Source organism: Lingula anatina, chromosome 1 (genome assembly GCF_051362555.1).
Source record: "Lingula anatina isolate TDL-2025a chromosome 1, LinAna3.0, whole genome shotgun sequence".
Taxonomy (NCBI): Eukaryota; Metazoa; Brachiopoda; class Lingulata; order Lingulida; family Lingulidae; genus Lingula; species Lingula anatina.
Window position 1 is genome coordinate 53,166,511 of NC_141767.1, and position 15,401 is coordinate 53,181,911.

The 15,401-nt window shown below is 33.5% G+C and overlaps 2 protein-coding genes across 15 annotated transcripts in view; one reads left to right on the forward strand and one right to left on the reverse strand.

The window, feature by feature from the left end:
* Positions 1 to 10,667, forward strand: part of LOC106159660 (ankyrin repeat and BTB/POZ domain-containing protein 2) — a 54,258-nt gene extending 43,591 nt beyond the window's left edge. For 12 of the 13 annotated variants that reach the window (XM_087002480.1, XM_087002481.1, XM_013536000.3 and 9 more), the window contains 10 exons: positions 1,725 to 1,869; positions 3,341 to 3,491; positions 4,244 to 4,381; positions 5,651 to 5,714; positions 6,211 to 6,389; positions 6,544 to 6,649; positions 6,926 to 7,119; positions 7,402 to 7,473; positions 7,661 to 7,774; positions 8,023 to 10,667. In XM_087002480.1, coding sequence (XP_086858606.1) covers positions 1,725 to 1,869; positions 3,341 to 3,491; positions 4,244 to 4,381; positions 5,651 to 5,714; positions 6,211 to 6,389; positions 6,544 to 6,649; positions 6,926 to 7,119; positions 7,402 to 7,473; positions 7,661 to 7,774; positions 8,023 to 8,226 — 1,367 coding nt within the window. In that variant the 3' untranslated portion in view covers positions 8,227 to 10,667. The remainder of the gene's footprint in view (positions 1 to 1,724; positions 1,870 to 3,340; positions 3,492 to 4,243; positions 4,382 to 5,650; positions 5,715 to 6,210; positions 6,390 to 6,543; positions 6,650 to 6,925; positions 7,120 to 7,401; positions 7,474 to 7,660; positions 7,775 to 8,022) is intronic. The other variant, XM_013536015.2, reaches the window with a different exon arrangement.
* LOC106159663 (mitochondrial inner membrane protease subunit 1-like) lies at positions 10,648 to 15,401 on the reverse strand. Of its 2 annotated transcripts, XM_013536017.2 has the most exons (6): positions 15,256 to 15,401; positions 15,160 to 15,215; positions 13,888 to 13,976; positions 13,310 to 13,427; positions 12,620 to 12,730; positions 10,648 to 12,230 (listed from the first exon to the last, which is right to left on the reverse strand). In XM_013536017.2, exons 1-6 carry the CDS (start codon positions 15,296 to 15,298, stop codon positions 12,180 to 12,182), a joined length of 468 nt encoding a protein of 155 aa, XP_013391471.2. In that variant the 5' UTR covers positions 15,299 to 15,401; the 3' UTR covers positions 10,648 to 12,179. The 2 variants fall into 2 exon arrangements, with proteins under 2 accessions (XP_013391471.2, XP_013391472.2); XM_013536018.2 differs by having other exon boundaries at positions 15,160 to 15,388.

Here is a 15,401-nt window from a genome sequence, read left to right on the forward strand (position 1 = left end):
TGGGCAGAACATTTGAGCTCAGTCCATAACAGTAGAAAGATATATGTTTCAAATTGATTGGTTTCATTTATTGCAAGAGTGGCTTTGCAGCATTATGCTTCACAGGAAAGAGCGTGGAATGGGTAAGCTATCATGCCAAGCCGTAATGAAGGGGTCCAAATTGAGTGCTTAATCTGTTATATCCGCAATTTTTTCTGAAGGGAAATAATTGTCAGTTTTCAATAGTTAAAAATGAGTTGAAGAGTAATGGATATTAGCTGTAAAGATTGGATGAACAGGTAAAAGAACGGAATATGGCACTTCTTAAATTGAAGTTTTTATAAAGCCTCCTCTTCCACTGGTTTTTGAAATGCAGTTTTGTGTTCTTTTCGGGTGAAGTAGACAGGAGAGTTAGTCTGTTCTGTGACCTTAAGGCATCTAAAGCAATATATTAAAGTCAACATTGACAAATAGTGATTGTTTAAAAACCTGTTACAGGACACGTGAACACATGATCAATTGCTTAATTTTGATTGTACTACAAAATGTTTCCAGCCCTTTGTACACGTGTGAACCACTGCTGGTCACTCTCTGGTCACTTGAGGGCACTTGTTGGTCAAATACATGTTCTACAAGTTAATGGCCAACACTACTCTCCAGTTATGGATTACGTTGACCTCGTTAGTGTCTTGAAACTTAAGGATGATAGTTTTGAATGGAAAAGAAACTTTATTCCTTTAACTTTATTAACATTGATTTCTCATCTTTGATTTAATTAAAAAGCTTTGTAACCCCAAAAAGAGCTCAAATGAAAAATTTCTTCTAGAAAATAGAGTGAGCCCAATAGTTTGTGGTAATAGATTATCATGTCTGAAAAACTGATGACCTCTCCTGATAAAATTTTCCATGATGGACATTCCTTGATACGGATGACTTAAGGTTCTTTCATGGCCAGCTGGACAATTTTGAAACAATGGACAGTGTGAGGAGTTAATGTGTTTAATACTTTTTTTTTTACTAAATTAAATAAATTAGATAATCATGGTGGGGTAGGTGGTAAGCGAAGAAGTGATTAAGATTTTTTTTAAAGGCAAAGGTTTTTATTATGAAAAAGTAGTGCACTTGTCAATTTTGTAACAAGTTAGATGAAAGTCCAATTAAAACAAACCTAGTAACCATTATCGTAGTTCTTTTCAAACAAAGCAAATAGCTCTAAATGCACTTAGTCTGCTTTTTGTTATATAAGAAAATAGTACAACATTACAACTACATAAAAATGTGATATCATGCAGCCATGTGTCAGGACAGGCAGACCTTGTACACCTTTCTTTACCCAGTCAGTTCAGGTTTGTAACACAAAACGATGACACTAAATGTCGTCTCTGTCCCCACTTGGTACCAAGTTTTGTGACCATTTTCATTGCAGTGATGATAGGGAAATTTTTTGGTATTTGTACATTTTCATTGCTGATGTTGCATGTGTCATGCTCTACTTCTTCTATGTTCAGTGATCAGTTGGAAAATTTTGTTTGCAAAATTGCCAGAGCTTTATCTTTTTTAGTATGACTTTTTTGTTTATCTAATTTTACCTGTGATGCTAGCGAAATTTGTCCACACAATTTATGCGTTAAATTATTTTATGCTTATTTATCTTTAATCTGCCATGTATATATTGGATAAGCCTAACTTTACTCTTAACCCGTTAAAAGATAATACTTCAATTTGATCCTCATTTCTGCTTTTAGGCCATTATGAGCTGGTGAATTTAATGCTGATTCATGGTGCTGACCCATTTCTCCCAACTTACCAGAAATCAGAACTTTCTTTCAAGGACTCAACGCAAGGGAGCTATAATGATGCCTTTACAATGGCTGCTAGCCATGGGCACATGTAAGTTGTGTTTGTAGTTTTTTATTACATCTGGAAACTGGATCCTAGTAGAAAAGAAGAAATATCAATGTCAGTATTTCTCAAAAACTAACACAACTAAGAACCATTTTGGCTTCAAATCTCATATTCTGAATAAGTCATTTTGTTCCTAAAAGTGCATTTTGCAAGTTTATTTTTAGTAAAACACGGCAAATAAAATTTCAAATTCTAATTATTTCTGTTATTGGCTTTTGTTGCCATCTCATTTTCTCCCAATTATGTTTGTGATAAAATTTCATATTACTATTCAAAGTAAAATTTGATTGGCTCATTAATTGTTGGTTCTTATAGCTTAACTATAAATATTTTATTTCTCAGTTATGTTTAAAATTCCATTGGTTGCTGTTTTTTACTCCTCTTTGACTATTACCCCTCTGAGAGCATTTTTATCTTTTTTAAAATCGTCTTAAAGAAATGGTCAGAGAGTTTGTTCTCATTAGCCCTAGATGGAACCTTATATTGTTTGGACATCTCATCCAAAGTCATAAAGATATTTGTCTGCAGCAGATGAGTTTTGTCACAACACCAGAATTGCCATCATGTTGTTTGTGTTGGAACATCAGTTCCATCATAAATGTTCTGACGGATGTCTTGATTTATATTGTTAAAGTGTCAATTGAGGCACTGAGAACAAAACTGCATGTTTGCAAATTGAACAAGATCAATGGGGATGGACAATAACTTTAACAGAAATGATCAGTATATCTGAACCATCTGTAACATTGTAGAACTAGGACATGAAATTAGTTCTTCCTAATTATCTCATCTTTCTTCATTCTTTAAATATTTCAGCAACATTTACAACTGAAGATTTTGGGGAAAAAATAAGTGAAAGGGGAGCGAATAAAAATATATAATGATAAAATCTCTTTAGCTGATCATCTCCTTGATGCGTATGTTTTAATTGTTTTAACAACTCATCCTTTCTGTAAATCATTGTTTATGGGAAGCATATAGCATACTTCTGTGTTTAGTCTGGCTGCATAAATGAAAGAATTTTTCACCTTATAATTAACATAACAATGACCACATTGTGTTCATCATAGACATAGAATAAAAAACTGTGTCAATGATTTCCACAATGTTAACAGCTCTGTGAGTCATCATAACAACAACGTGGTGACATTGATCCAAGTTGGAATTATAATGAAACAGTGGTCATCTATGGACACAGTAGATCTTTATCAGAAACTGCATTAAATTTCTGAGTATATCCTGAGTCATCGTAACGTTGAGTGAAAGTGTTGTTACAAAATTTCTAGGTATAAATAAAAAAAACACTTGTATTTATCATCTATAATGTGGTGTACAGTATGTCAGGGTTGTGAGCTGTTTACAGGTCATGACTCGTCAAACTTTATCTCCTTGAAATTGACCCTTTTTATTAGATTGTTACACTTTCAACTGTAGTGGCCATTTAATTTCATTTCAGGAATGTGTTATCTCGGTTACTCACATCTCCTTTCAAGCCACAAACATCAGATATTCTGTCCTTGGAAGAAATCTTGGCGGAAGGAACCATGCCAAACACTAATCACTGTGACAATAGACACATTGACCGTATTCAAAGCCATTCAGAGCAGGTAAGGAAAGAAAATGAGCAACTGTCATGCAAACATCTTTATATCTGATTGTAATTTTTTCCTATTTTACAAGTGATGAGTGTTGTTGAAGACTTGATGGATTTCCTCCTCCGACCCTCAGACATTATTGTTATGTTTTTACCTGTGAACATAGGAATAGGAAAGATTTTTTTCTGCCCTGCCAGTCATTAATTGGTTTTAAAAAGCACTTTCAAGACAAAGTAGTCTATTTTTGATTGAAAAACTAGTTGAGTGACCCTCTTTTGTATCAAATGCAGTTAAATGTACGATTAACTGTAGCAAAAAGTCATTTTAATTCACAACTGCCGCCAACTGCCATGTAGGAATCTTGTTAAGGTGGTTTAAAGCTTTGATGTTTGCATTTACATTTAACAAAGTATGTCTTCCTCAGCTGAGTATTAATAAAGTGCTGTAATGATGATGATAATGATAGACTAGTCCTTCTAGCTAAAAGTTCATTTCTGAAAGGATTATGCATTTCGTTGTTGTGAAGCAAAATGAAGTGGTATATATATGTTTTTAAAAATGACAAAAAATTTAGTGCAAATACTTTTCAGAAAAATTACTTGTCGATAAAGAAATTCAAAGTAACCAATTATTTAATCAATTTTAACCATCTTAGAAGTTAAATAGTTGCAAATTTTGGTGCATTTTTTCCAATTATGTTGTTCAAAACATATATTATAGATGTTAGAAACCAATCATAGGTGATTAAATTGTTTTATTTCCAGACATTTATCAATCCCATGACAGAAAACATATATATGTGCATAGATGAAGTCATATACGAGGATGTCAAGTTAAACAACAATTGTAGCAACAAGAAAACCAATACTTCACTAGGCAAATTTCAGCTGCGCTCTTTTCAGGTGAACAGACATGGAGTTTTATCTGTGCATGCTGTCTTAATGTGTTCACTACAGTGGTACTAATGCCTTATTGTGTCCCTAACTAAGTTTTTCTTTTCTGTTTCAGCTTCTCTTGATAATATTGCTAACACACTAACTAGTCTCATACTTATCTTTCATATTTGACTCATGTCTACACCAATTTTTCATATTCAACGTTAACACTGCTCAGAATTTAGAACTCCATTTGCTATATCACCAGTGTAAAAGAAAAAAAAAAGTTCTTTATAATTCTAGAAGACAGGATGCAGGGCTTTTAAAGGTTAACATTAAAATGTCTGCTCTATGTCATTCAGGGTGCCTCTCTGGAAAGATGGGGGAAGGGGTGTTGATAAATTGATGAGACACTGGCATGAGATTCTAGCTCTTCTGAGAACCACAAAGCAATTTTGTTTGATAGGCCATCCAAAATACTGCATGAGCATCACTTAATAATCTGATAAACAATGTCTTATTTCCTGTCTCTACCAAGCATTTTTGAAAATCTTTTCACTGTATACTGTTTTTCCAATATAATTCTTTCATTCATCTCTTCTAACTGCTTCCTACTGTGTGGTTTCTAATGTACATTGTTGTGGTTTTAATAGTAATGTTGGTGCTTGACTCGTACTCTTGCATTGTTGTGGTGTTTTAGCATGTAATGGCATGTTATGTTTGCACCATTGACATTTTTGAGGACATTTATTACCAGTGCATCCTATAGAGATGGTACCATAAATTTCTGTATATTGACAGCTATTGTAATCTCAAAGGAGGGTACCTTTAACCGTACCATTCTAACATTGGGACAAATTAACTGACGTACATTGTGGTTGTGTAGTTTTTCCATAGCACAAATGTCTTTTATTTCTGATAAGTCCAATCATGCAAAGTTAAATGGCTAATGAATCTTTGACTGTAGTTCATTTATTCCAAAAGATCGATTGCCCTGTCAGGTTAGAGATAATCCAATTTTGAGGACATAGTATTTGACTACTTATAGCATACTCACTTCCGTGTTTGTGAATATTTAGTAGAAACATTTCACATTGTTATTTCAGAACTGCCCTGCATTTAAAACACAGGGCTGCAGTTTTAAGGCTCCCCTCACCATTTCTAAACAAGCCTGTATTGTTTCAGTAGGCTAATGGCTTTTTGCCCTTATTGATGACTGCAAAAATAATGGCACTTAAAATTTTTCTCATTGGATTTTCATATGTCATTGAGATATGTATATTTGTATGATTACAGGAGTCCATGTATAATGGAGCTGAAAATGGCTATCTGGACATTGCTATGGAACTGCGCGGAATGGGTAAATAGAAATTTCAGTTATTTTGTCATTGGAAAGTGGGTTTGAGTTTTCTTGTGTTGTAAATCAGATCAAATAAATCACAAGCTTAACTCATTTTCACAAGTTGTGCATGCATACATATATAAGTCATTTGTAAAAAAGTCTTTCAGATTTGAAACAAGGATGTTATTGTAAAATCAGAGAAGCAGTGATACAAATTTAATCAAAGGTCCATTGTAACAAAGCCTATAACAGGGATGAGACTGAGCAGATTTCTGACTTTCTGGGTGGTGTTGGTGCTTACAACAGTAATGAGATTTTTCCGACTCTGCAGATTTCTAACTTTTTGGGAGCCCAAAAGTCTCACCCCTGCTATAAGATAAACTATTAACGTCTTGTATATTTCCCAACTTAATTGATTACATTCACCAGGAATCTATATATTTACCATTCTGTAAGTAGTAAAAATATCCACTGCACAGTTTTACATCACAGATATTTTTGTTAATTATTTCAGGTGTCCCATGGACAATTCACACTTGGACACAAAGTATCTACACTGCACATGCTACAAGAAGGAAGGCCATTGTACAGTGTCTGGTCAATGATTTCAGCAGCATCCGATATGAAGAAAACAAAGAAGAATTTCTGGAGGAAACACTTCCCTTGATGTTTGATATCTTTAGAAGTAGTAAGGTAGGTGCATGATAGCAATGAGTATGAAAAATGAGAACAGCATATTATTGTTGTAATGAAAATGTATAGATAAAATTGACTTTGTGGTTCTTCAGTTTTATCACTTAAAAATCTTGTAGTTGGCTATAAACATGTACATTATCTTTTATGACAGAATGATGTGTCAAGTGAAGAACTGGCCCGTATCTTCTCAAATATGTATGGGAAAGCTCCATTGCCAATTATACAGGAACTGAGGCCTGCTACTCCAACACAAATTGGTAAGATATTTATAGTCTTTGTAGATTTATATAAATAAAATGTTGATACTTGAAAATGTTCTCATTTCTTGCTGGTGTAAGTAGTTTTTTTCTTTTTCTTTTTCATACAACTTGCATCGGGCAGTGAACTTTATATCCTGTGCTGTTAATTTATAACATAATGGGTTTTTTTTTGTATCAATAGAGGCTGCAATCATAAGAAAAATCATAAAATTTAAACTGAACAACTCACTCCTGTAGCATACAGTTGAAATGACATGAATTCTTTCTCTTTAGATTCAAGGTACATCAATAATCCAGAGATGTCAGATATAAAGTTCATGATAGACAACAAACCATTCTACGCACACAAGATCATTCTGGCTAACGCATCAAACAGGTTCAAGACCATGATGATGTCCAGCAAAAAGGGTGCCGATGGTGGTCCAGCAATAATTGAGATTAATGATATTAGTTATCATATATTTGAGGTATGCATGATACTTTTTAAAAGTTTGAAAACAAGCAAAGGGTTTAATATTAGATTGGAAGTTTATTTCTTATTTTCAAATTATAGAGAAGTATCTGTTGATACCAAAATTTAGTAGGGCAACAAGTTTTCTTAGCTTTTCAGTTATGAATGGTTCTGTATGTAAACCATTTGTAATTACCATTTGTATATTTTGTATAGTTTTGACTCTTTTAAATTTTCAGATGAAAATATTACTAAATAAGAACCACAATGATTTTTACAAAGACTGTTTTTATTGTAGCTTGTGATGCAGTACTTGTATAATGGTGGCAGTGTAGGGTGTCTCAAAGTTAATGCCAAGGATGTTTTTGAGGCAAGTCACAGTTTCTGGCCTTTACTTATTGATTGACTTATAAAGTTACCATGATAGTGAACATTAATTTTTATTTGTTAGTGAGCTTTTACGAGTAAATGATTTATGAAGATTATTTTTTTGGATATAGTGTACAAAGCATAGTTTGAGCTTACACTTATATGTGACTTTTTATTATATTTTTCAGCTGTTGGGTGCTGCAAACTTCTTCCTACTGGAGGGTCTTCAGCGACACTGTGAGGTCCTTATGTCACATAGACTGAGTGTAGACAACTGTTGTGCCATATACAAACATGCCAAAGTAAGCACTGAAAAAATCCAGTTATTTTTTAATGAAATATAATAATTAGAGTAATGTACCAGTTAAGTCTTTACAAAACTAGTTAATTTACATCTATGTAATTTAGTTTTTTTCAAAATATGATTCAGGTTAATCAGTTTTATTTGTATATACGTGAAAAAAACTAATGGTGTATAACATGTAGATTTACTTCTAGATTTTTTTACAGATCATTTCAAATTATATAGTTAATGTTATTTTCCTTTTAGCTTTTTTCTGCTCATGAACTTGTGAAGTACTGTGAAGGTTACATCCTCCAAAATATGGCACAGCTTCTAAAATCCAACGAGAGTTTCCGGAAGCTGATTCACAGCCAGAAGACTGAGGGGCAGGAAGTTCACAATGGTCTTCTTGCAACGATAACAAGAAGACTTGAGGCAAAACTTAGCATGTCTAAAAGTAGTAAGGTGTGAATTTCATAATAATGAAATTTTCAACTATACTATAATCAAATGCTACTGGACACAAGTTGAATCTCTGAACAAATTATATTTTATCCAGAATTTGAGAAAAAGTACACCATTGTGTAAATTAGTACAATTGCCAAGTGCCAAATAGGTTCATAAACAAGTAGACATCCACGTGTGCTGAAGGGTTGGATACACCTGTAAGCTAGTGTTACCCCAAAAGGTTCAAGTATTTTATTATTATCTATGAAATTACGTACAGTTGTTGATACGAGATACAAGCTTACCCGTTGAAAAATAATGCATGATATACATGGTGATGGTATATAACTTTTACCCTCCTTGTTAACTTGTTAAATATACATTACTTATAAACACTTGTTAAGTTTTATGTAAATTATATTCTTCACTACAACAAATATATCCAAGTGTCACTATATTCTTTTTTTTTTTCAAAGACTATATATGAACTCCCATTGCAAGCTATATTCCAGTAATTAATGATATTGCATGTAAAAAGGCAGTTTTATAAAAGTATTTTGAATGAGCGTTTTCCTTCCAAACTTATGTATGTTACATTGGAGGCTCCACTGTACATAGTTTTGTATTTAATTGTTTAAGGATATGATAACAATTTGGCTAGGGGTGCCATGAGACTTTTTATCTTCCCCCCCCCCCCCCCTCCCCTGGTTGGGAAAAGTTATGTGTTGATGAAAAATTCACCATGCAGTAATAGTTAAGGAAGAAAATTGAGCAAAGATGATACGTTGTACCACAGTTAATTTCGTAAGTCCCACAATATCTAGTCAAAGAGCTATCTTGTTAGCACATGTATTCAAATGTATAGGGGCACTTGTGATTCTAATACATGTGCGCGTGCACACACACATAGACACACACATAAAGGCAGCACTTTTACACATTTTGCATTTTTGTTGTAAAAGGTGCCAGTAACAATATGGAACAATACAGTGTTATCTTGTTGCCCATTCTCTTAGTTGTACATGCACGTCTACATGTAAAGACAGGCAACATATTGTGTAAAACTTAGTAAATTGTTTTAGTATCTGTTAAACATACATGACCAGTACTCTAGCCAAATGTAAGGAATAATATTTCTTATAATTGAGAATGGACCAGAAAATGCAGCAAGATACTTGTTTAAGCTTAATGCATTGAATGGTATTACTTGGGCCTTTACAAAGCAAGCATATATAGTTTGGTGTACAGAATGGCTATTTTGCAGGATAATTAATTTCAAATACATCTATTAAACAATTAACAATGTACTCTGGTGCTGTTCATTCTTATCTAGTAGAGAATTGGTAACTGTACCTATTAAATGAGAATATATAGTTGATCATATTTAAAAGTTAACCTTAATTATCATTGTACAAGCCTGTATACATGTAGTAAATTAGCAGTTATCTTAATTCAAACTAAGTTGAAACCACTTAAGTGTTCATTTTTAAGTTATTTAGATCAAAGCATTGGTATCATTTATTTTTTTACAGCAGGGCACTTTCATGATGTGGTCAGCTTGAGAATGGAGGGGTGTTTTGAGATTCTTTTTTAATTGTGTAATGCAGAGGTATCGATAAATTACATGCAATATGTGCATATTGTGTAGCATTTGATTCAATTGCTAAAAATATTGTACATTCAGTTTTGGGTACAATTTCATTGTTATGAGCCTGTGTATATAATGATCACTTGTCTGTCCTGTTGCCTCCAGTTTTTATCTAGTTTTCTCAATATCTTGGAAGTCACTTTACTTCTCTGCAGTAATTTCTGGGACAAAATGCAAGTAAAGTTTAAAATTAAGCCCAAGAGGATTGCCTTTTTATTGTGCATTTTATTTTTATTATCATGATTTTGCCTTTAAGCATGTATTTTTTCTATATCACAGGTTCTATCAGGATATCTGAAAAACTAGTTAATTTCAACTTCATTGTTTTACATTTTTTTTTTCATGCCAAAACTGATGTTGTTACCAATTCTGGTTTGAAACAGGCTCTAAGATGTATGTTTGTCAGCTTCAATTAACTTCGTTTTTATTTCATCTTTTGTATTTTTGTGCCAAAAAGGAACTTGGCAGAATTTTAAACATCCTTTCTTTTAGCCAACTGAGCGATAGATCGTTAAGTTCAGTACTGTATGAATAACATGCATAAAATTTTTAATTTATCCCACTTAAAATTACTAACTTGTCAAACAATTTGTTCAAATTCATAATAATAAATTATAATTGAACCCCACATTTACTGATATTCCACACGTACTTATTCAACCAATATGCTGTAAAATATCAATTAAATACACATAATTATTCCAAGAATTTCAGTTTGTTTGGTGCTTCAATATCTGTCTTGTATTGCAAGTCCAGGTATCAACATGTACTATTTTAATACAAAATTGAAATAAAACTGCAAACTGAAAAAGACAAATTTATTTGTGTAAGTCATTAGCTATAATATAATAAAAAATTCATCTTATGATGTTACATGTTGACATTGTTGGCTGTCTGTGCCACTTCTAATCCTACTGTGTGAGAAAACTAAAGGCAAATAAGAATGGTCTTCCAAGGACTTGTGACAATTTTATGAAAGAACTTATTAAAACGTATCTTTTCGAAGTTTATAGCCGAATGGAGTAGATTTTAAACTGGCCTTAAATTTTGTGCAATGTTCTAAAAAGCTTTATCATCTTAATATTTAGCTGTTTATTCTACTCTCACTAACATTCTGTACATTTCTTAAATTATTGTTTAGTCTACTGAATATCTGGACTGGATTTCATACTGTAAATAGACATTGTCGTATAGGAATACTCCACTAGTTTCACTTGGAACAGGTTTGTGACACTTAGACCCCATTCCCACAGATTTTAGATCGATCTATCCCTGTGGGGAGTCTCACTAGATTACTGTCAGCTTAGCCGGCTTAAATGTCTGTCCCGCCTACTAAAAGCTGTAAGGGGATAATTAACTACCGTGCGCGCTCGGCTGACAGCAATTTAGCATGAACCCCCCAGGGAGTTGGGTCGATCTAGATGGATCGATCTAAATCTATGGGAATGCACTCTTACTTGTATCCCCTTTAGAAATCATTGCCACCTTTACAAAACAATTATTTTCTAAACCAATTTTGTTCATTTCTCTAAATTACAACCTTCATCATTGTATTCCAATGCTTTTAATGTTTTCGAGTGTAAACAGACTTGGTATACACAACATTGCAATTTCATTTACTGGTCTGTACATCACAGAATTAAAAACAACATACATGTAGATACACTTGAATGAACCAAGATGAGTAGGTATATTTGATGGAATCTGAAAACCGTGATCATTGGAAAACTGAGTTTGACAGATGTACATTTTGAATCAAGAAAGAGACAAAAGAACGAGTTCCAAGACCAAATTGACACTGGCAAAGATGGTGATTGAATCAGAGAGATCATTTGAGGCTGCTGAAAAAAAATTAAAATAACAAAGCTGAGAATGTCACTGACACAATAGTGGTTTTAAGAATCTGATTTAAACAAGTACTGAAAATATTAATACAAAAGTCAAAGGCTTAATCAAAGATGGACTCACACTACCAAATATAACATCTGACTCAACATGTGTACACAGGTAGCACCAAGCTAGTCCAGTAATAGCCAATTGTGCAGGGCCTGAAGAAAATCCCTAAATCCAAAAGGTTACTGAAGGACTCAATAGCCTTGCCTTTTCAAATCCTTTTCATTGGAATATCACAGTTAAGGTGCCAAGTACAATATTTCTTTTGATGGTTGGCAGACAAATGAAGTGATGGCAGTCCTTGTTTCGAGAATTCCAAACTGAGACCACAGCACAGTGCTATGTCTTTGGTTCCTTTTTCTGACACATCCAAACCCAAGTGATTGCACAGCTCCTCTTGTGAGAGTTCCATACACAGGGGCAAGGACACGGCTGTTCAATCCAGGCATTTGTCTTTTAGTAGTCCAAACCTGTTTATAGGAAATACCTGAATAAAATAATACAAATGCAATTTACCAAAAAGCTAGACAGCAAAACTGGTACATACATGAATACATAAATAAAACAACCAAGCAACAAACAACATAAAACATCAACAACAAAAAATTCATAAAAGACTTTTTAAGTTTCTTGAAAATTTTAACAATCTTCACTTCCATAATAACTTTCATGTGAAAATTACTATATCATCCAGGGATATATATATGCATATAAATATATCTATAACTACCTCGGCTCCACTTCTTTTCGGTATTTAACTTGCACTTTAACAACACATAATGTCTGAACAGATTATGACTAATTTTGACTAAAACAGAAATATGGTTTGGCTCTTGTAACTAGCAACAAAACACATTGCTCCTACATCTACTGTACCTTCAACAAGACTTTTCCTTGGAGAAGCCCATATGGTACAGGACCATAGTCATTAGAGTCTTTAGACTGCTCTGTATTATCCCCTTCTAACCATACATGACCTGTGGGCACCTGAAGAGACAAAAGTAATCCCAGATCCAGAAATGTAAAAACAAAGAAAACAGATAGTTTTTAAGTTACCAGGAAGCTGAACAAGAAGTAAAATGAAGTTAATACCAGAGGGAAGTTAGTCAAGCTGCTGAACTTTGATATGCTGACATATTTAAACGTGTGCTTATAAAAGTAATATGACAGTTGATGTACATGAAACACTCTCTGGATCCTGCTGCACCATTATCTTTGTCATGTTCTGTTGTCTTTGTCTTCCCACCATTTTAAAATAGGTTACCCAAGATTTCGATGGATATTGTGAGATTGTGCACACCCTTTATTATAATCTCTTCAGTAATTTTTACAAAAATCTTAATCTTATAAAAGAAAAAAAAAAAAAAACTAGTATCGGAATGGGTTCATTAACCATTGGTATGTATGAGAAAATTCATGTTATGGTCCTTTTTCTGCAAAAATGAAGAGTTATATCTGAAGCTATCTCTCTCTTACTTTCCAAATTATAACAACATATATAATGGTTATATAATATAAGTACTGTATTAGCATCCTTATCTCGGCTATGTTCTAATGCATTCTTACCTTAGCTAGAAAAGGTGAAGTTGAAGTTTTATCCAACACATCACCTTCAATCAAAGTGACTCGTTTCATTACCAATGTACTAGGATCCACTGGAGATCTGCATAGTACCACATCTCCCCTGAAAAAGTAATATTGCATAGCAAATCTTTGGTCAGGGTTAGTCAATAGTATTAATTAGCGCATCCTAAAATACTGCCAACTCAATAAACTGTAAATCAATGTAATTGAAAAAAATATATATATAACAAAAATCCAATCTTGCCGCTTTGTGAAAGAAACCTGCCTTTTCACCAAACAAAGCCACACAGTAAATAAGAAAGCAAAAGTACACTTTGACACTTATGGGGAGAATGTTGCCAAAACATATGCCAAAAATTCAATAATCTTCTTCAAAATAATTCTATTATGTCAATTTTACAAAGCAACATGCTTTTTTATACCAAACAAAACTAATCTGGTTTCATGTGGGGATGCCATATTCGATGCACAGATCAGTATATCCAAGAATCATCTGTTGTAAATGCTCTCATAGTGTCTTTATGTAAAAATTACAATCCACTGAAAGTAACCCAACATACCTTTCTATATTTTGAAAGTTAATGCTGATCTTCTCTACGATTACAACGTCCCCACCTTTAATAGTAGGCTCCATTGATGACCCATGACACTGAAAAAATAAAATTATCATTATCATTCATTAATAATATATGCCTTTCAACTTTAAATCAATGTAACAGTAAGTACCTATAATCTGCTAACTACCTTCCTAGCTGTTGCTGACAATGTTATGTTGTTATTAACTGGCACTAACTATATTACAATATTCATTGTTTTATTGTTTAAAGTCATAATATAAATTCAGGGGCATCAGCAAGGCCATCTTTATTGTAATTAACTAAATACAGTGCAGAGATATTTCCCATTTTTTTTTATCCAGGCCTTGGTATTGTGAACAAAGAATGAATACCTCTTGCCTGAGGGAACAGTAAAACATCTACTTCTGTTAAGTTGTTAGGAAGAGGTTGCCATAATTGTGGATTCACAGTTTGAATAACCTTGGCAAAAATATGGCATTTCTCACTTAAGTAAGGTAGGAGTCAGGTGGTATAGATGGCACCAACACCTAAACCACTTTGTAAATAAAAACTAAACAACTGCCCCATCCTCTGAACCCCTAGGGTAGGGAGTTTTAAGCTATATTACATTCTGGTCATACTACATAGCACGGAAATTCATGCGTTAGCACTCCTATTGACGATTCTGACATGTACTGGCTGTGTTGTTAGGAGTGCTAACGCATGAATTTTCGTGCTACATACTACATACAGTAGTACAAAGAAGATCATGGGATTTGAAATCTCAAGAAATAGATCTGATGGCTTTTTGTTATACACTATTTATCAATATCTGAGAGCTGAAATGGATCTCATATATATGATCAAGGAGTTTTAACAGAAACTGTTGAAACTCCTTGAACCCATATTCAAGAGCTGAACAGAATAGGGATATAATTGCAGTGCCAGTATATTGAGTGGTGAAATCAGGGTTATATTCCCAACCACCAATAAAATGCTGAACAGTCTAGGACTGCATGCCAGTATGTTGAGTGGTGAAAACAGGGTTATATTCTTAACTATCAATAAAATGTAAAATATTATTTTAAGTAGGTCAGATTATATGAGTTTTTAACAATAGGGATTGATTTCATGAAGTTTAAACTATCATACAGGGGTAAGCTTTGACTAAACTACCATTTTAACGTTATCACAATAATCAATTCACTTATGCAATTCATGCATTAAAATTTTTGTTCTAATTGCCAGTTGAAGTTCTGCTGCACTGTGACTGACCACTGTGATATGTCCAACAAACTCTGCCGTGCAATGTATGATAGCTCCATATTTAAGTAATCTGCCCGCTAGCCTTACACCTCGTCGAAATGCCATGTATTTTGTGTAACGTTAAATGTATCACACGACAAAGTGCCATTTGTATTATTAGGAAGTGCAGGAAAAAGATCTGCTCTACATCTCTACATGCTGTCCTGGTGGCGAGAGTAAAGTAAAGTGTCTGGCCGATAGAGGGCTCTCTA